At 41.2% G+C, this 20,822-nt stretch overlaps 1 protein-coding gene across 5 annotated transcripts in view; it reads right to left on the bottom strand.

The window, feature by feature from the left end:
• Positions 1-1,469: 1,469 nt before the first annotated feature.
• LOC133390175 (ornithine aminotransferase, mitochondrial) overlaps positions 1,470-20,822 on the bottom strand; it is a 48,348-nt gene continuing 28,995 nt past the window's right edge. For all 5 annotated transcript variants that reach the window (XM_061638190.1, XM_061638193.1, XM_061638192.1 and 2 more), the window contains 8 exons: positions 15,884-16,108; positions 14,449-14,544; positions 12,728-12,855; positions 11,011-11,133; positions 9,721-9,849; positions 4,013-4,126; positions 3,141-3,285; positions 1,470-2,135 (listed from right to left, as the gene is read on the bottom strand). In XM_061638190.1, the coding sequence (XP_061494174.1) occupies positions 1,975-2,135; positions 3,141-3,285; positions 4,013-4,126; positions 9,721-9,849; positions 11,011-11,133; positions 12,728-12,855; positions 14,449-14,544; positions 15,884-16,108 (1,121 nt within the window). In that variant the 3' untranslated portion in view covers positions 1,470-1,974. The remainder of the gene's footprint in view (positions 2,136-3,140; positions 3,286-4,012; positions 4,127-9,720; positions 9,850-11,010; positions 11,134-12,727; positions 12,856-14,448; positions 14,545-15,883; positions 16,109-20,822) is intronic.

Here is a 20,822-nt window from a genome sequence, read left to right as displayed (position 1 = left end):
ATTCTCATCTGCCCTTCCTAAAGAGCAGAATAATTTATCCTATTTATCTCTCACCAAAGTGATCACGAGGGAACCAGATGATTAAAGTTCAGTAAAGGTAGCTGTCTTCCTTATGAGCTGATGATTCTGTAGTACTAGCAATTTATCAGTACTTGTTTGATTTTAGGTCACTTTTATTTTTGTGGATGAGAGGTCATGGCACTGACCAAAAGCACTAGTGTTTCTTAACAAGTGTGGATGCCCCCCCCCTTCCAGAGTTCCACGTAGCTGACAAGTCCCCAGCAGGAGACCAGACTAAAAAGAGGAACCTGGATAAAGGAACAGCAGAGCAGCTTGCTCCTGGTGCCTCTGCAACACTGCTGTAGGATGGGATTAGCTGTTGGCCAGGATGTGCAGAGCCACTGCCCAGATGGAGAAAGAGCTTCCTGCCAATGGGCATTTAAGGTCCAGCAAGAGATGACCAAGGACTTATGCCTGACAGCACTTAAGGCACTGATAAGAAGCTGGAGAAGTAAGACCAAAAAAAAGGCATAGGGTGATATACAACTCCTCACTCAGGTTGCAGAAAGAATGGAGAGAGTTCTGATCCCAAATGGGAGCATAGTTCACACTCTCAAGGACTTGACAGCGTAGGCACACACACACACCCTGGAATGGGCAGTTCGTCTGCAAGAACAGCAGACTCAGAGACATGCTGTCAGCAGCTGTGCATGAGAAACAGCAGTCTTGAAATTTAAATCTGGACAGAATGAAAGAGGTGGTATTTTCAAATGATGGGCTAGTTGGAGGTGAAGAAAGCCTTTAGGAATCAGCCGCCTTGTACAGGAGCACTTGAATGCTTCCACGTTGTTCTGCTTGTATAGTTATAAATGAAACACATCACAGGTGTAACAGAAGATTCCAGTACTTTCTTATCCAAAGGGAAACCAAACCGTGTAAATGCATCTCTCACTATTGCATATAGTGGTACGATAGCAGTCGCACAGCAATATCAAATTACACCTTCTATATTTTGATCAATAGCAGCTTGTTAAGAGAAAAGTGTCTGGAATGGCCAAGTTTGGAATGGTAACTGTAATTAGCATGCATCATTCTTCAACAGGAGAAAAGGAAAGGTTTAAGTGAAAAATCTTCAAGCACATATACTATAAAACACTGCTTTCAGAAGACTCAAGGAGGGGGAGGAGACATAAGCAATAATGTCCTGATTAAAGTTTCCAATATGAAATGCTTTCTGATAATGAAATTACATCTCTCTCAATAGACACATTACACTAGCTATTATTAACAAAGTATGTATACTCCAATTTAAACAAAAAAGTATGAATTTTAGAACATTCTTGACCTTTACATTCAAATTGTTGTTATAATCTGCAAGATGAGAAAAATCACACATGCTTGTTTCACCATTAGTCTTAAAATGCAAGGTATGTGCTTGTTATAGAAACAAAACACTGACCATTAAGATATTTCATTGGATCCACCTTTATGAACCGATACTCATTTCAAAAAGGTGAAAGGTTCTACCATTCTTGATCCTTTGAAGCAAGGATTTCCCATCAGGATACAATGTTAGCACCAACAGTAAGATTTCAGTCCTCCATACAGCACCAAATGACAAAAGAAAAAGGGTCATTTTTAAAAAATAGCTTCTTAAAATGTTAGCATTTAGTACAGTAGATTTATATAATTTATACTTTGGCTGAAATGTAAGAGGAGATGTTCAAATGCATAATTCATAGAGTGCAGCCTAACAAATTTTTCAAAGTCACAATAAACAAAATCCATTAGTCATTTGCTTTCTCTAGGTACATTGTAAAAAAGTTTAAAACTATTTGATTTTAGAAGGCTTGAGTTTTTGCACCCAACATGAATGATTGGATGAAAATTAGTAAACTTAAGGGGGGGTCTAAACATTGCTTCTGTAGTAGCATGCTGGAATCAAGCTGAAGGCAGACTTTGAACAATGTGCCTTCAGAAAGACAGAATGGTTTTGTGGATAATTTCAATGCACTCTCTGATCTCGTCCTCCTTGATGACTAGTGGGGGGGCCAGCCGGATGATATCACCATGCGTTGGTTTGGCCAGAAGCCCATTGTCACGGAGTCGCAGGCACACTTTCCAGGCATCACAGCCTTTAAAAAAATCAATACACAAAATCAGGTATTTGCTTTACCACCAATTAAAGGATGTATTACATTTATAACCCACATTTCTTCCACGGAGCTAAGGTGGCATACATGGTTCACCTCCTCCCCATTTTCCCTGTGGGGTAGGTTAGGCTAAGAGATGGTAACTGGCTCATGGTAATCTGGTGAGTGTTTTTGAACCCTGATCTTCAAGGTCCTAGTTTGCCACTCTAACCATGAAGCCACACTACAGTAATGTGAAGCATTCAGCAGATAGTCCGCAGCTTCATTTCCAAACAGGAAAGAAATCTGTTCAAAGGCTGTTTTGAAATGGCAACTTGGACAAGTAATTTGACTCTGGCCACAAGAGGCCAGATGTGCCCCTGATTTCCAGAGAGCACATAAAATTAATTGATCTTATGAACCTTCCCCAGAAGAAAACATGTCAAGAAGTTTGGATTACTACCTATGCTACCCTAGCAGGAGGACATCAGAATTTGGGATGTGCTAGACCAGGTGCAGGGAACCTTTGGCCCTCCAGATGTTGCTGAACTGTAACTCCCATCAGACCCAGCAAGCATGTCCAATACCCAGAGATGGTGAGAGCTGTAAATCAGCAACATCTGGAGGGCCAAAGGTTCCCCACACCTGAGATAGACTGTTTGCTAAACCTTTAACTTACAAGGTTTGTCTAAACACTTTCCCCAGAGCATACTCAGTTTCAGGTCTTGTGTGTCACACTTCCCTCTTCCCAGGCCCAGTGCTCTTCTTTTTGTGTGACTTAATGCTGACACATAATGCTGACTTTTTTTATTAAAAAAAAGAGAGAGAGAAGCGTGAAAACAGAATAGCGATTTCCCTACTCCAATAATATCACCATCTCATTGATTCTGGATGGATGAGATGTTGTGCTATTGCCTTTGAACTGGGATTTGCAGAATTCTCTTACAAGAGTTCAAATAGTCTTGTAGCACATTCCAGCCTCATAATACAGTATTAGGATAGTCTTACCTTTAGTTTCACGAATAACAATAGCATTTAATAATCCTTTTCCTCTGACGCAAGTCACAATATCTGAAGGAGTCTTCATAAGCTCATTTCTCAGTAAGTTCCCCATGGTTTCTGTATTCTTAACTAATTCTTCTTCTTCAATTACCTGAAGCAATTTGAAATAAAGGTGAGAGAGCTGAATGCCTGGGAATAATTATAAAGATGCAAAAATATGAAGTTCAGCATGGCTCTCAGTGTTAGTTCACCACTAACGATAAGCAATAAACCATAAAATTACAGTTGTAACACTGTACACATGTAAAACAAAAAGCGTTCCATTTTGAAGACGTGACATACAGCAGACCCATGATCACTTAGCAGTATTTGCTTACTTTCATTATTATTATGCGGGTTTGGGGAAACAACAGTCCTCTGAACATGCAGTTTTCAAGTTTATTTATTTAAGTATTTATAAGCCACACTTTTCATAGAAGTACATCAAGGCAGTTTACAACATACAAAGACACTATAAAATTTAAAAACCAATAAAACATCATTAATAATAATAATAAAAGCATCAACAAATACTGCATAGGTTGGGGGGGATTCATGGCACAAAGGCCTGACTAAAATGTTCAGTTTTCAAGAGACACCTGGAAGAAAGGAGGGATGCTTCCTGCTGAACCTCAATTGATAGGGAGTTCCACAGGGCATGGCCTGCCATACTGAAGGCTCAGTCCCTGGTGGAGATCAGTCGAACCTCAGGGGTGTGGGGAACCACCAAAAGTGCCCCACCAAAAGAAGTTAAGGTTTAATTTAGAGTTATTTAAATACTGCAGTGTTAGTATAGTCATTCATAGCATTGTAGGCCTTAAAACTATTATTTCACACACCTCAAGTGCTGCGATGGCCACCCGGCAGGCCAAGGGATTCCCTCCATACGTAGAACCATGTTCTCCAGGTTTAATGGTGAGCATGACTTCATCATCGCACAGCACTGCTGAAACCTGTGGAAAGAAATTCTGTATTGAGATAGCAGTACATTAAAAACTTAAAAGCTTGACGATTTCCCCTTTGCTCTACTTCAAAACATTGCAGAGGTTCCTCTACATTACACGAGTAATGTTTTTTTGTGTCATGTGCTTTACGTTGTCAGCCTGAGGGAAGAGACTGTCTTGGTTTTTTTTGTTTTTTTTATTGATCTCTAAGCCACTTGGGAGTGTGTTTGCCAGCTAAAGAGTAGGGTAAAAATGCTTTAAATAAAACAGCCACTTTGCTGCCTACCACCTACATCTGCTGTTGTGACACAGAGCCTAAGGCAACATTCCTATTTATATCCCATTGCTTTATGAAGTATGTATTCCTCAGTAAATGCTTTTCAGTTTACAGTGCAAGCAGATATGATTGCCAGTTTACTGTATTTACTGTATTGTATTTATTTACTGTCTTTAAACCTCTGACTCAGCTCAAACAGAGACCCAAAATGCTGGCTGTGGTATTCAGACTACCAAGCAAGATTCCCCCTCCCCATTCCAAAACCGTTTTAGCCACAGTCATTTAAACAGTCTATATAACTTGAATGCTCTGATCCCAAAGACATTTTAATGGAGGTGATAGCCACTGATTTGAACAGATCTTGCTTCCAAGTGGATATACTTATGCTTTTATACTAAGCAATCCTTGTTTAAAAACAAAACAAGCCTGTAAAACCACCCACATGTAGGCCTAGTTTCTTTGGTTCTTCCTGCCCCACTCATAACCAAACACAAAACCGAAACACAGTACAGAAGCCTCATTTTTCACCTGGTTTCCCCAGAATCAGTAAGAAACCTGAAGCAATGTGATAAAGATGTTTTCCTTCATGAACATATTTTTGTTGGTCTTGCCCAACTGAATATATTAACAATGGGGCAGCTTCAAGTATTAGTTTGGCCTTCCCCAGCCTGATGCCCTCCAGATGTTTTGGACTATTACTTCCATCATCCTAGACCATTGGCCATGCTGAACTGGAGCTGTTGCACACCAATACAGTATCTCAGGCCAGTAGTTCTAGGATGTAACAGGTCTGACCCTGGAAATTCAAAGCTACAGGGCCACTACTAAACTGGTTGACATGTAATCTAGTTACATTAACAGGTGCAGGTGAAGGGAATCAGGAGCTACAATTATTCTACATAACCAATTATTTCTGGCAAAGTGTAGGTCCAAGCCAAGTTAAGTTTGGCCAAGGACTCACCAAGGAACTTTAAGGTATAGGCTATGTCCTCTTGGAACAGAAAGACAGTTGATCCACAGGGTCCATTCTAATTCTACTTTTTTATGTAGACTGTAAGACAGAAACATTTACTTCCTTCTGTCATTATCAAAACAGCAGCTACAGAGCACCTCTTTATTCCAGAGCTGCTTCCTATGTTAAAAATGTTATCAAAGAAGCTGAGACAGGTCAGTAACACAGAAACGTTTAAGAACATTGCTTCTTCCAACAAACAAACATCTCTGCCAAGGTTACAAGCATATCTAGCAACATATATTCTCCTTAGAGATAATATTGTGGTTGCTGCGTTTCCATAAGATTTATTTTTCCACCCAGCAAGAATAGTGGGGAAGGATCATGGCTGAGTAGCAGAGCATCCTTTGCATGCAAAAAGGTCCCAGCTTCAGACCTTGGCATCTCCACACAGGGGTAGGAGAGACTCCTTTCTGAAACCCTGGAGAGTTGCTGGCTGCCAGTCAGTGTAGACAATACTGAGCTAGATCAAAGTAAGGAAGGCTCAGTGTAAAGCAGCTTCCTATGTTCCTATTTGCTGAAGCACTGCCATACTGTAAAAATTTGAATACTAGAATACAGTCTTAACTAACTCTACTTCAGCAGTTACACTTACATAGGCAAATACATGGAGGATAAGGCTATCGATGGCAACTAGCCATGATGGCTATGCTCTGCTTCCATGGTCCGAGGAGTATGCTTCTGAATGCTAGTTGCTGGAAACCGCAAGAGGGGAGAGAGCTCTTGCACTCAGGACCTGCTTGCAGGCTTTCCTTAAGAACATAAGAACATAAGAAGAGCCTGCTGGATCAGGCCAGTGGCCCATCTAGTCCAGCATCCTGTTCTCACAGTGGCCAACCAGGTGCCTGGGGGAAGCCCGCAAGCAGGACCCGAGTGCAAGAACACTCTCCCCTCCTGAGACTTCCGGCAACTGGTTTTCAGAAGCATGCTGCCTCTGACTAGGGTGGCACAGCACAGCCATCATGGCTAGTAGCCATTGATAGCCCTGTCCTCCATGAATTTGTCTAATCTTCTTTTAAAGCCGTCCAAGCTGGTGGCCATTACTGCATCTTGTGGGAGCAAATTCCATAGTTTAACTATGCGCTGAGTAAAGAAGTACTTCCTTTTGTCTGTCCTGAATCTTCCAACATTCAGCTTCTTTGAATGTCCATGAGTTCTAGTATTATGAGAGAGGGAGAAGAACTTTTCTCTATCCACTTTCTCTTTTTTTTTTTTTTCAATAATTTTTATTCAGATTTTCATAAAACATACAAGACGAAATCATAAAACATTCAAAGACAAAAAACAAAATCAAAAATAGTTAAACAAAAAAAAAAAAACAAAAAAAAAAACAAAAATAAAAATTAAAGAGTAAAATATTGACTTCCCATTTGTCAAAGATCAAATCAGTTATAAGTCTATAATATATAACAATCCTGTCTCTTAAGTCATATTATAAAATCACTTTCCTCCAGTAGTTATCTTACTTAATCATCAAATCTCATAAACATTACTTTATTCTTTCCACAAAAAGTCAAAGAGAGGTTTCAATTCTTTAAGAAATATATCTATCAATTTTTTTTTTCCAGATAAGCATATCGATTAATCCATCTCATTACTAATTATGATAATCTTATTGTCATAACCATAGTCAAAATAAACATTTCAATTAATCCATCACATCAGAATCTGTTAGGTTCAGTAATTTCAGTAGCCATTGTTCTATTATCCCTATTAGTTCCATTTTCCATCTTCCATCTTCAGTAGTCTTGTTAAGTCCAGTAGTTTCAGTATCCAATCTTCCATTATCAGTATTCCATAATAATCTTGCTGTCAAAGCCATAGTCATATAGTAAGAGTCTGATGGGAATTACCTCTATCCCAAATATTTTCTTGCCATCCATTCTGAATAGGTTGCTGAAATACTGCTGTAAAATCATATCTCTGTTCTTTTTTTCAAAATACACTGGGTCATCTCTTGAAAGTTTTTCCATTGTCACATGGCTGCAGTTAATTCCATAGATTTTCTCTATATTGGGCTCCATCACATCAATCCAGTCCAGAAGATTATCCATGCCATTGATAACTTTATCTCTAGAATCTTCATTAATTTCTTCAGAGATAACATTGAGTTCCAAACAATAGATTTTATTTCTAAAGTCCATAGACTCCAAATCTTGTTCCTGTTCCACGTTTGTTCCAATCTCCGGGATCTCCTCTCTCACAGGGACCCCTGTTCCAGTCTCCAGGGTCTCCTCTCTCACAGGGACCCCTGTTCCAGTCTCCAGGGTCTCCTCTCTCACAGGGACCCCTGTTCCAGTCTCCAGGGTCTCCTCTCTCACAAGGACCCCTATGTCTTTAATCTCCTGTGTCTCCAAACAATAGATTTTGTTTCTAAAGTCCATAGACTCCAAATCTTTTTCCTGTTCCACGTTTGTTCCAATCTCCGGGGTCTCCTCTCTCACAGGGACCCCTTCCAGGGTCACCTCTCTCACAGGGACCCCTATATCTTTAATCTCCTGCTTCATTTTACTCAATTCAATTTTCAGCTCCTTACAACCCTGTCGCAGGTTTTGTTTCGTTATCTCAATCTCATCCATTATTTTCTGAAGCATAGTTATTTCCAGATTCTCAGCCACTTTCTTAATTGCCATTTTAAAAGAAAAATATAGGAAAACCACTTCTTATTTCAGCAACAATTGGGTTAATACTCCAAACTTGGTGACATCACAGTATAAACAGAGCAGACAGCCTTATCTCTCCATGCTTAAGTAAACAAAATGCAGTTCCCAGGATCGAAACAATTAATGGCGGTCGTCAGGAAACAGATTCGTCAAAATAAAATAGACCAAAAAGAGAGTAGTCTCAGACAATATAATATTCTTCAAAATAAAAATCTGGAATAGAAATCCCTCTTCTGTGTATATCTTTAGAATGCAAATCCAGGACAGCTTTTTGCAACAAAAACAGAGATAAGCTATTAATTAGTGAGTAGCAGAGAGAAGTTATGGCTCCCCAGTGAGATGTCAAAAACCGATCAATCTGGCAAATCTCTTTTAAACAGCAACAATTTAAGTCAAGTAAAAGAAAAATATAGAAAGAAGGGTGCTTGCCTGTTAGTGCGTTCTCTCTTAGAAGATAAGATGAACGTTCGCTTTATCAGATAGAGCTTGTTGTTGAAAATCCGTCCCACCTTCGTCGGCTGGACCTCGTCCCATAAATTAATGAGATCTGGTCGTCCCAACAAAAATAGGCTTTGAGGTTAATCTCTTCGTTTCTCCCTACCCGGGAGAAGTTTAATCAGTCAAAAAAAAAAAAAAATCTGACTGATATATCTGAATAAGCTTCTTTTGAGGCAGGAGCCCGTCTCAAAAGCAGGCACAGGCTAAGTCACCCTTCCCGGAAGTCTCTCTATCCACTTTCTCAATGCCATGCATAATTTTATACACTTCTATCATGTCTCCTCTGACCCGCCTTTTCTCTAAACTAAAAAGCCCCAAATGCTGCAACCTTTCCTCGTAAGGGAGTTGCTCCATCCCCTTGATCATTCTGGTTGCCCTCTTCTGAACCTTTTCCAACTCTATAATATCCTTTTTGAGATGAGGCGACCAGAACTGTACACAGTATTCCAAATGCGGCCGCACCATAGATTTATACAACGGCATTATGATATCGGCTGTTTTATTTTCAATACCTTTCCTAATTATCGCTAGCATGGAATTTGCCTTTTTCACAGCTGCCGCACACTGGGTCGACATTTTCATCGTGCTGTCCACCACAACCCCGAGGTCTCTCTCCTGGTCGGTCACCGCCAGTTCAGACCCCATGAGCGTATATGTGAAATTCAGATTTTTTGCTCCAATATGCATAATTTTACACTTGTTTATATTGAATTGCATTTGCCATTTTTCCGCCCATTCACTCAGTTTGGAGAGGTCTTTTTGGAGCTCTTCGCAATCCCTTTTTGTTTTAACAACCCTGAACAATTTAGTGTCATCAGCAAACTTGGCCACTTCACTGCTCACTCCTAATTCTAGGTCATTAATGAACAAGTTGAAAAGTACAGGTCCCAATACCGATCCTTGAGGGACTCCACTTTCTACAGCCCTCCATTGGGAGAACTGTCCGTTTATTCCTACTCTCTGCTTTCTGCTTCTTAACCAATTTCTTATCCACAAGAGGACCTCTCCTCTTATTCCATGACTGCTAAGCCACTGGCCTGATTTCAGCAGGTTCTTCTTACGTCCTTTCCTTAGCCCACCTTTGCACTTTAAACTTGCCAAAAACCCCCAAAATAAATTCAGAATCAGTTGTTTTCAGTTCCACATTACTTACAGGATAAACTCCTCCAGACAGGGCCTTTCCAAGCAGGATGAGATCTGGTCTAACATTTTCATGATCAACAGCCAGCATTTGCCCAGTTCTAGCCAACCCAGTCTGAATTTCATCAGCGATAAAGAGAACCTGTTTTATTAAAAATAAAAATCAATATATAAGCTGCGGCTCATATTCAAAAAGTAGTATTTCCTTGATATAGCAAATTCATCCAACATCCCAAGCAAATCTATTCCAAACTACCAGAAAACTATTCTAATCATTTAACAACCAGCTCCAATGTTTTATGGCTACTAAGCAAACTGCTGTATCAAACCACATCTCGACTGCATATCTAAGAATTCTAGTCTACATGTGTGCATCTCTAGATTCTTCATAAGAAACAGTAGGTATGGAACTTCAGAAGTTGAGAATGTTTAACAGTATTTCCACTTAGTAGTCCTTTCAGACAGTTTTCAATAAAAGGCCTCAATATCACTTGCATGACATCATCAGAGTTTCATCATCCACTGGAAAGCATAAAAGAAAATGGCTGCAACGCAGACAGCCCCTTTAGACTTTCACAGACAGGGGGCTTGATGAACTGTTATTCAATGAGCATTTAGTTTTGTTCTTTCAAAAGAGAAGGCACTCCAGAGCCCCACTACAAATGCTCTTGCTATATGACTCTCTCGATCACATCCATAATTTATATTAATTCTATCTGACCTTCTCTTATGTGCTAAATAACAGAAGCAAAAAGATTATTATAAACATTCCACAGGGTGAAATTCACCTCAGCTGTACTTCAAGATAAACTAAGATGTTCTCTGAAAAGAACCCTATCAGACTGAAAAGTAAAGACAATATACTAGTTGCCCACGAGTGGGATAAAGTCCATAGTTGAGGGTACACAAGGCATATTCCAATAACTTTGTCGTCTACTTAAGATAAGCACAGGATTGATAAGATAATAGGGTTGAGCAACAGCTCACCTTTGAGAAAAGTGTTCTACCAGAACAAAGATGTCACTGGTGAGAAAAATAGAACACTGATTTCTCCAAAAATGCCGTATCACTCACTGCTGGGCCTTTGGAAGATTCAAGAAGCTATATGTTAGATTATTGGTTACTAAGACACAGGGGAAAAACCCTTTGTGTTAAACAGCAACATCAGGAAAAGGTGTCTTGAAGCAGATCACAGTATATTAAGATTATTATATTTGATCTAAAGAAGACCTATGGTATTAGTTAAATAAAAGGCTTGGCCACTTTCCACAACTTAAAACTTTTCTTTTAGTGACTTACTTACATTCTGTTTTGTGCAAAGCTCTCGCACCCCTGTGAGGTAACCTTTATCAGGAACAACCACACCAGCTTCGCCTTGAATCGGTTCCACCATGAAAGCTGCTGCATTTGGATCCTGAAGTGCACGCTAAGGACAAGTATATTGCAGTGAGGAAAGACAATGACTTATTGCAATTGTTGAGAGATGTGCAATTTAAGTCCCTGGAACAAGATCTATAACTTAGAAACATTCCTTCTCCTAAACTTCTAAATAGGTTTGCTTGTGATAACTTCATACCATGTTAGTTTTTAACATGAATAACTTAAGGGTAAGATTTTTAATTTCAGACACCAGAAAGAATGCAGCACCACTTATCTAAAAGGTCAGTTTGCTTAGGACTTTTATAAATAGTTTTGCTAATATTTTCAGTAAGATCCTCCGTGGCGCAGAGAGGTAAGCGGCAGTAACGGAGCCGAAAGCTCTGCTCACAGCCGGAGGTCAATTCCAACGGAAGGAGGAAGTCGAATCTCCGGTAAAAGGGGTCGAGGTCCACTCAGCCTTCCATCCTTCCGTGGTTGGTAAAATGAGTATCCGGCATATGCTGGGGGGTAAAGAAAGGCCATGGAAGGAACTGGCAATCCCACTCCATATATACGGTCTGCCTAGTAAACATCGCAAGACATCACCCTAAGAGTCGGAAACGACTCGCACTACAAGTGCGGGGACACCTCTACCTTTAATATTTTCAGCATGTAAAAATGTGAAAAGGAGTTGAAAAAGATCCTGAAAAATAATTAATTGCACATGTATGCAACCCAATAAGGTAGCAATGGACAAGGGACTAATGCAGGCAGAGGAATGGTGAAGGCGGGGGTGATGAAAGAAGGAAGGGGAGCAAAGCGGAGGAAAGAGAGGGACATAATAGTATGCAGAGCAGGAAACAAGGAACAGGAATGGACGGACAGGTAGGAGAAGGGAAGTGACAGACAGAATATTTTTGCTGTAGGTCTCACTTGTTTCTAACTGCAATATCAAATATTGGCAAGGATGGTATAATAATATAGTAAACATAAGATTTGCACTGTTGGCCACATTTTCCTACTTTAAGATGAACTGAAAACAGAAAAAAGAGTAATATTAACACCATGTCACAGGTATTTGTCTCAAGTATCAAAATGACTGCATTTTCTGTTGGGAAGCAGGTTTTTCCTTGAAAGTTATTAATGATTCTCCGCTGAAAAAATAATCTAAGTGGTGGTTTGTGCCTATCTTTACTGCCTTTCAAAATCTCTCCCTTGTTACCTGAATCATGACCGTATATACTTAAACAGGCTCTAGTTTAGCCCACAGCTGACAACAATGTAGGGCCAGTTTACACATGAAAATCAGCCACACGCACCTGAGAACAAGGTCACAAACTATGGGTGGGGAACTTGTGGCCCTCCAAATGTTGCTGGACTAAACTCCCATCATATCTGGCCAAGGTGACTGGCACTTATGGCAGCTGAAATCCAACAGCATCTAGAGAGCCATAAGTTCCTTGCCACTGTCACAGACAAACCTCAATGTGAAATTGGATTCAACCCAGAAGCCATTTCTGCAGTTGCAATGGCACTATCAATATTTATTAAGGACATTATTTTTATACCGATCAGCTTTCCAGGGTAATTTAGATAAAAAGAAAACATACATGGGGGGGGGAACGTTAGATTATTTCACAGAATGGAAAATGGTGAGGTACCTCAAGAGCTGGCAAATCATTGTATGGAATTACTTCAAAACCTGGCATAAATGGTCCAAATCCATCATAACTGGAAGGATCTGTAGAACTTGAGATAGCAGACAGTGTTCTTCCCCAGAAGTTGCCAGCTGGGAAGAGAGAAAAAGTTTGAACACTGAAAAAAGCATATACTGTTTAGTTACGTTATGCAGTGTAGCTAAGTCAACAATCCAAAGATGACAAAAGAGAGATTTATCACAGTTAGAGGTTTATCACAGTTGGGTTTTGACTGGGGGACTATCCTGTGGCCTTCCACAGGTTGTTGAACTACAACTCTCATCAGCCCCAACCAATATGGCGAATGGTCTGAGAAGATGCAAGCTGTAGTCCAGCAAAATCTGGAGGGCCACAGGTTAGCCAACCCTGGTTTAAATCTGTATGAACCGATTATAGTTGTCATAATGTAATTAAATGACGTTTATCTACCATCTTGAAACTATTATTTTCTGCTGGATATATCCAGCTGCATGAACACCATACCCAGGTATTAAAACCTCCTACCTAACTCGACTTTAAATGCTGTTTAAATACATGGTGAGCACAATTAAACACTGTCATTAGTTATGCATTTGCAACTAAATTGATTCCCTTAACTTTAAATGTTAAGCAAATCAATTAAGTTGTAAATACATAACTAATGATAGACTCGTGTTTAATCATGCTCAGCATATATGCCTGCCATATATATACAAGTGCCAAAAAGTTGTCGTTGTAACAAAACAGAATTCTGGATCCAATATGCTTCTTAAGGACGAGTAGTCACAGCATGCAGCCTAGCAGAACCCAGAACAGTGACTGCATCAGATTTCAGTTGACCAATACGTAGCACAATGGTAAGCATACTATCTCAACGGTAAGTCCCTCCAAACTGAGTAAGATTTTTCCTTAACAAATCTTGTTCAGGATTACAGCCCTTAGTGACCCACACCATACCCCACCCCGATCTCATGTTCATCTCTTGGCATTTATGTGTAGGTTCTTTATGGCACCAACATAGAACTAATAAATGAGAATACGAAAATATTGACAAGAGGGCACAATTCTACACATCCTTTTAGCTTAGTAAAGTTACTCATATGATGAATTCACTTCAAGCCACAAATCATTATAACGGGGTGGGGAACCTCAGGCCCAGGGACCAAATGTAGCCCCTCCGATCTCTACCCAACCCTTTGGATTCTCCCCAGGCCACACCTTCTCTTCCCAGACCATACCCAGCCCAACTCTCTCCAAGTGCTTCTGCCTGGCTGGAGGTGCGTGCCTGCAGAAACCTCTGACTTATGCATTGCTGGAATGTAGCCTTCTGTACAAAGGTAAAAGTTAAATCTTTGGCTCTACTACTTTTTTCCTCTGGCCCTGTCCACCACTGGTATGTGGTCCCCAGAAGGCTGTTGAGGAAGGAATGCAGGGCTGAGGCTACTTTATATTTACGTATAAGACACAGAACCCCCCTTCTTTAATACAAAGGTATCCCTAGTTCATGTTCAGTTTAAGATTCATCCTTTCGTAATCTACCATTCCCATCACCTTTGTTGTACCCACCTGCAGCAAGTTCTTTTTTCATTTATTAATTTTTAATGAATGCAGACAATGTAAAAAAGGGGGGGGGAAACAAGAAAAAAAGAAAAAAGAATAAGAAAAATACAATACTGATTCTTGTGATATTTAAAACTCTGACATACCTGCAAAAATAATCTTTGCTTTGTATTTGGGAATTCCTTTCACAGTATACGCCCATTTACGAGCTAGCTTACATGCTGTTTCTCCAGCCTCTACACCTAGGGCAAAACAACACAGAAGATGGGACCAGGAGAAAGGTAGAGAGAGAAGGTGAAGACACTCCTTACTATCAGAAGCCGCAGGATGAACTATTTACAGATGTATGTCATGCATAGCAGGCAGGGAAAGTGCATTCCTTATTGAGAATATAGGACAGGGAGTGCCTAGGGCCCTGGAAAAAAAAAAGGGGGGGGACACAAAAAGCAGCATGTTCTCAAAAAGCTTGATTCTGGTTGAACTCTGCATGTCTTGGAACTCTGCAACTACTTTGGCTTCCCTCCGCATAGCAACTGCAGTGTCATTGCAAAGCCACAGAGAAAGAAGCATTGGCTTAAACTAAATGACCTCTTATAGCAGCAGCAAGAACATGGAAGCATTCTGGGGAAATTAAGATGGTGGGAGGCTGGAGCTTTGCCCTATGCTGCACTCTCAATCGTGCCCAGCTTCTCTAAAAGAAACATTTCTTAAATAGCGTCACAGAATAGTAGAATTGGAAGGGGATCCCTTCCCACTGGCAACAGGTAATCTACAGGGGATAGTATGAGGAAGAAGGGAAGGATATGGCACATGTATATATATGTAATGAATGAATGGAGTGCATGTTTGTGTCTCATGTGTGTGAGAGAGTGATGGGGAGAGCAAGCTGAGAGAAAAAAGACTGGGGTGATCCTGAGAGAGTGTTTTGGGATGGGTTACACTGGAAGAGATAAAGTGTGCATTTGTGTCTGGGGTGATGATCCTGGAGAAGAAACATTTGGAGCACAGGAAACTGCCTTATACCATTAGTCGTACTGGCTCTACTTTGTCTACACTGGATGGCAGCAGCTCTCTAGGATTTCAGATAGGGATCTCTCCCAGCCCTATCTGGAGACGTTGGAGACTGAACCTGCAAACTTCTATCACTGAGCAACAGCCTTTCCCTATTGGGGGATGAGGTGGGTTGGCTGGCAGAAAGAAAAAAGTTTGCCTTCTGTGAAATGGGTGGTCTGGGTTCAAAAGTCGGTTTTGGGACTCAGTTTCTACCTCTACCTTGTACTCAAGATTCTTGGCCAAGTCACTTATATTTTAACCTCACCAGACTGCCTTCTGCAAAATGGGTATTTGCTGCATATTGTGATTGGCCACACCCCTAGAGCAGCCTTTTTTATTGCGATTCCTCAAAATTCCAAAAGGTTGGAAGCCTCTGGTCAGAGCAGACATAAAACTTTGTGCCCAGCAAATCTCCAAACACACAGAAACAATCTTCAGAGATCTACAGCTGTTCTATATAGCTTTCCACTTGAATTATAAAATCTGTTCATTAAAATGCTTTTGAGAGAACAGAACAGAAAACATTACCTGTGTTCATTGGAAGCACCTTGTTGTATCTGAACATTTTAGTGATATACTCTTCATATTCACCAAGTACATCATTGTAAAAAGCTCTTGAGGTAAGGGTAAGTTTGTCACACTGGGATTTCAGAGCAGCAACAATCTTTGGATGACAATGGCCTTGATTGACAGCACTGTAAGCACTTAAGAAGTCGAAGTATTTTTTGCCTTCTACATCCCACACATAAACACCTGGAAAAAAATAGACAAGCACAATTACAGTATTAGGAGAATACTAACAAGTGATATATCTCACACATACACACACACCTGGTGACGTAATGCAAAAAATCATTTTGAGCAGCTGCTTTGAGAAATGAGGCACAGGATGAATGGTGCAACTGATCAAGGCATTCAGCTGATCAAACACCTGGGACCAAACTTTGGCTAAATAGATTTCTGCAAAGCAGAACTTCAGTACAGATGTACTTCATAACACTGTTGCAGTATTGAGAAAAGACTGACATCTGAAATACAACATGCCGCTAAAATTACATGTGTGAGAGGGCAGTGGGGGCTGAGGAGAGAAACCTCATTATCTTCCCTTGAAAATGGCTCTGATGCTACATTTTTGACAAGCCAGTCCTTAGTGTGTGACATGGAACTGTTAGCACTGGCCTGAGGTTACATTTTTGGCACAGCCTATGGTAATCTGCTCATGCTAACTTTAGCTACAAAAGACCTTAGCCATTTGACATAGATATCAAATGTGTATTCCATGAACAGTTTCATAAAGATAGGAATTAATAGTTAGCTGAAGTGCTAGCTTCCAACCTGACCAGGATGCAACAGTCTGCAACTCAGGTGGGAAAAAAGGACAAATAGGAAACCAAACATTTCCCCATAAGGGTACATTGACTTCTCACCTGCACTGTCCAACATGCAGCTTCTGCCCAAATCTACCTAATGTAGACCAAGCAACATGTGTTTGAGTCTGATAGCCCTTTGTAGGCCGACAGAATGAACCCATGGAAAGGCCCTTTTATTTTTAAATTTCCAAGGTGAGCAGAAGGCTACATAGCTGCCTTCCTCCCCTTCTCCACCCCCCAGCAATATCCTACAGCAGGCTGCAAAATGCCAAGATAATAAAACAGCTTACTTGTCCTCACACGACTTTGTTACACCTATCTAGCAGCCAAAGACACGTTCAGTAAGATAATATTACTCTACAGAACTGCTAATTTGCAACTGGAAACCAGAAAAAAAGTTGACCTGTACATAGTTTCCAGACACTTACGTTTTACTACAAGCTTTAATCTAGCATTATGAGGTTACATAGCAGCAAGAAAGCAGTTGGACTTTGACACTATTTGAGCTTCTAATTAGACTAAACATGCACTCCCATGATTTAGTGAAGTTTTTCAAATGTAAAAAAAGTCAAGAGACACTGTGGATCCGGTGGTAAGTATGGCAAACAGCTGGTGCCCCTAGGCCTGAACACTCTAATAATATAGAGTTTTTGAATCAAGACAAAACAAATTGGGTGGGGGAGGTGAGAGAACCACATGTGCATATCTTTCAATTATTATTATTTAGACAATTATTCAAAAGACACCATTCTCCATGTGAGTAATAATTCTGATCGTGATGTTGGGAAAACTATCATATTTAGTTAATTTACTTGCTTTTCACAATGTATTCTGGTTATAAAGTTTGGTTAGGAAGAAGACACAAGTTGGTACTTCTTTTTAATCAACCAATCAATCAACTAAGCAACAGCTATGAACAGCCCGTTGGCCAGATTTGAACTCTTCCATCAACCTCTTCAACTGCATGGCTGAAGCTGCACTGAGCCTGTACTTTTACAGTTGTCGCCTATGGACTGCAGAGCTAAAGGACAGCACACTTTGGCTTCTGCTATGGATCAGGGCTATTAGGAGATTCCTCCCCACACACACTTTTCGAAAAGAAAATCAAGGCAAGGTGGGAGATCAACCTGGCTCCCAACGATCACCCCAAGAAGGAATAGCTGCAGGGAGCTAGTTTTTCCCCCCTCTGCCAAAAACAAACAACACTTTTAAGAAGTTTATAACCAGGAAACAGTTCCTGGGTTTGTTGCATCTTTTTCCCTCCCCCACCCAATCCCTTTTCCTTTTGTGCTGTGTATTTTAGATTGCAAGCCTGAAGGCAGGGACTGGCTTACTACAGAATGACATAAGCCACTCTGGGAACCTATCATGGCTGAGGAACGAGGACAAAATACTAAAGATATACTTGTAATCATCATCATTCTCATCATGGCAACAAACAAATGCTAACCCACATACACGGCATAGGGAACCAAAGTCAATCTTGGTCTAGGCTCTTGCGAGCATGTGTACATCAAATATACATTTGTTCCATGCACTTTATATGTAAAGCCTTGTGTACACGTTCAAATAAAATGTAGCTGTGTAAAAAAAGATGGAGCAGTGCTAGGTGTGTAAACTTTGAGCTTTATTTTATTTATTTATAGGCATTTGCAGCATTACATGCTCAGAACTCTCTCAATCTTTCCAGGATTTAAAGCAGGGGTGGGGAACCTGTGGTCCTCCAGATATCGCTGGACACCACCTCCTAAGGCCAACTGTCTGAAATGTTTCTCTGCCCCTAATTTAAAGGAAATGATGCCACTGCCACTGAGTTGGTCTCAAATGCCAAGCAACACTCAGCAAGACAGAAATAGAGAAATGGGCACAGATCTGTTTCAGCCAGTGACAGCTGCAGGCTGCTACTCACAACACAAAATACTATGCATCATCAGGGAGGGAAAAGATTGGCAAACCATGGACACAGGCTTTGCCTGCTGCTGCCTATCTTCCCAATTATACTTGCCTCTGTCCCGTTCAGCCTACCAGAATAACTATCCTCTGCATATTACATCCATACTGGCTAAGAGGAAGCTACTTCAACTTAAGCACCGAAATCACAACCATAGTAGAACAGTGAAACTCGAATACATAACTGACTGCCCACACACTAAAAGCACCATTACACCCCAACTCCTCACATGCCAGTCGCTTCCATCTCGACTCTTCTTGAAATTGTATGGGAGAGATAGAGACGTGATCATGTAAAACAGGAGGAAAAATCTTATTCTGACTAGAGCATCCCAGCCAGTATCCCCAGGGAGACTGCAGAAAGATTATACCATGCCACTAACAGAACAATGTCTCTCTCACTGGCACACTGCAGTCCTCTAATTTCATGGCCTTTTCAGGTAAAAAAACTGCAGGGACAAAAGCAGTGCCTGGATTTATCACCAGGCCACTTGGAGACAGAACATGCCTTTTCTATTCCCAACCCACATTCAACTTATCTCTCTCCTAATTATTCCTATGACAGAAGCATCTAATTTCCATTTTTAGATTTCTCAGACAGTCTCGCATACAAAGAATGGGAGGTCACTGCCTCTAGACACCTACCTGCTTTCCCCCAAACCCTTCTTTCAACTCTCTTGCCCCCTTCCTATATTGGTATCTGCTATACCAGTTGCTGGAAACTGTAGGAGGGGACAGCATGCTCATACCCAGGTCCTGCTTGCAGGCTTCCCATAGACTTCTGGTTGGCCACTGTGAGTACAGGATGCTAGGCTAGGTGGGCCACTGGCCTGATCCAGCAGGCTCTTCTTACATTCTTATCACATGTGAGCTTGTACCTTCTCTTTCTCCTGGCATGGGAGACAGATTCTGCTGTTTTACTCAGCTGAAGAAAAGCCAACAAAGCACTACAGCAGCTGACAGTACCAATAGTCTCTTCTGCGTTAACATGGTCAGGCAAACTGCCTCATAAAGGGGTAGATTATACCTTCTCTGGCCCCTTGATAAAATCTACAGTAAAAAAAGCACATGGCAGTCTGTTTCAAGTTCTAGTTGATCACAGGGAGGGAGTGCTCATCCTAAACTGGTGCCTGGAGGCTGTGAAGGGCTGGATGTGGGCTAACAAACTGAAACTTAATCCAGACAAGATGGATGTGTTGCTGGTCAAGGGGAAACTGCACCAGGGACAGGGTTGCAACCTATTCTGGATGGGGTTGCACTCCCCTTGAAGGAGCAGATCCGCAGTTTCGGTGTCCTCCTGGATCCTGCCCTGCTGCTTGAACATCAGGTGGCTGCGATAGCCAGGAGTGCTTTTGGCCAGCTCAAACTGGTCTACCAGCTGTGTCCATTCCCGGAAGCAGTTGACTTGGCCACAGTGACACATGCATTGGTGACATTGAGGCTTGATTACTGTAAAGCACTCTATGTGGGGCTGCCTTTGAAAACGGTTCAGAAATTAGTTGGTTCAAAATGCAGCAGCCAGAATGTTAACTGGAACACGGCGCAGGAAGCATATCACCCCTTTGCTTTATTGATGCCACTGGCTCCCAGTTTGTTTCCGGGCTAAATTCAAACTGCTGGTTCTGACCTTTAAAGTCCTAAACAGCTTTGGACCAATATACCTGAGGGACTGCTTATGCCCATATGTACCTGCCCAGGATTTAAGATCATCTGCCTCTAGTCCTCTGTGTGCATGGAATGAAATATGTAAGACTGACAGGCACACAGGAGAGAGCTTTTTCAGCTGTGGCCCCCAAACTTTGGAATACCCTACCCCAAGAATGGATGGCTTTAAAAGAAGATTAGACAAATTCATGGAGGACAGGGCTATCAATGGCTACTAGCCATGATGGCTGTGCTCTGCCACCATAGTCAGAGGCAGCACACTTCTGAAAACCAGTTGCTGGAAGCCTCAGGAGGGGAGAGTGTTCTTGCACTCAGGTCCTGCTTGCGGGCTTCCCCCAGGCACCTGGTTGGCCACTGTGAGAACAGGATGCTGGACTAGATGGGCCACTGGCCTGATCCAGCAGGCTCTTCTTATGTTCTTAAGAAGTCCGTTCTGCTTCTTCCCGGATGATTTTCCAGAGCCTTCTGAAAACGATCTTGTT

The sequence above is a fragment of the Rhineura floridana genome, chromosome 8 (genome assembly GCF_030035675.1).
Source record: "Rhineura floridana isolate rRhiFlo1 chromosome 8, rRhiFlo1.hap2, whole genome shotgun sequence".
In the NCBI taxonomy this organism is placed as follows: domain Eukaryota; kingdom Metazoa; phylum Chordata; class Lepidosauria; order Squamata; family Rhineuridae; genus Rhineura; species Rhineura floridana.
The sequence above is the reverse complement of the archived record's forward strand: the minus strand, read 5'-3'. Positions and strand labels throughout refer to the sequence as shown.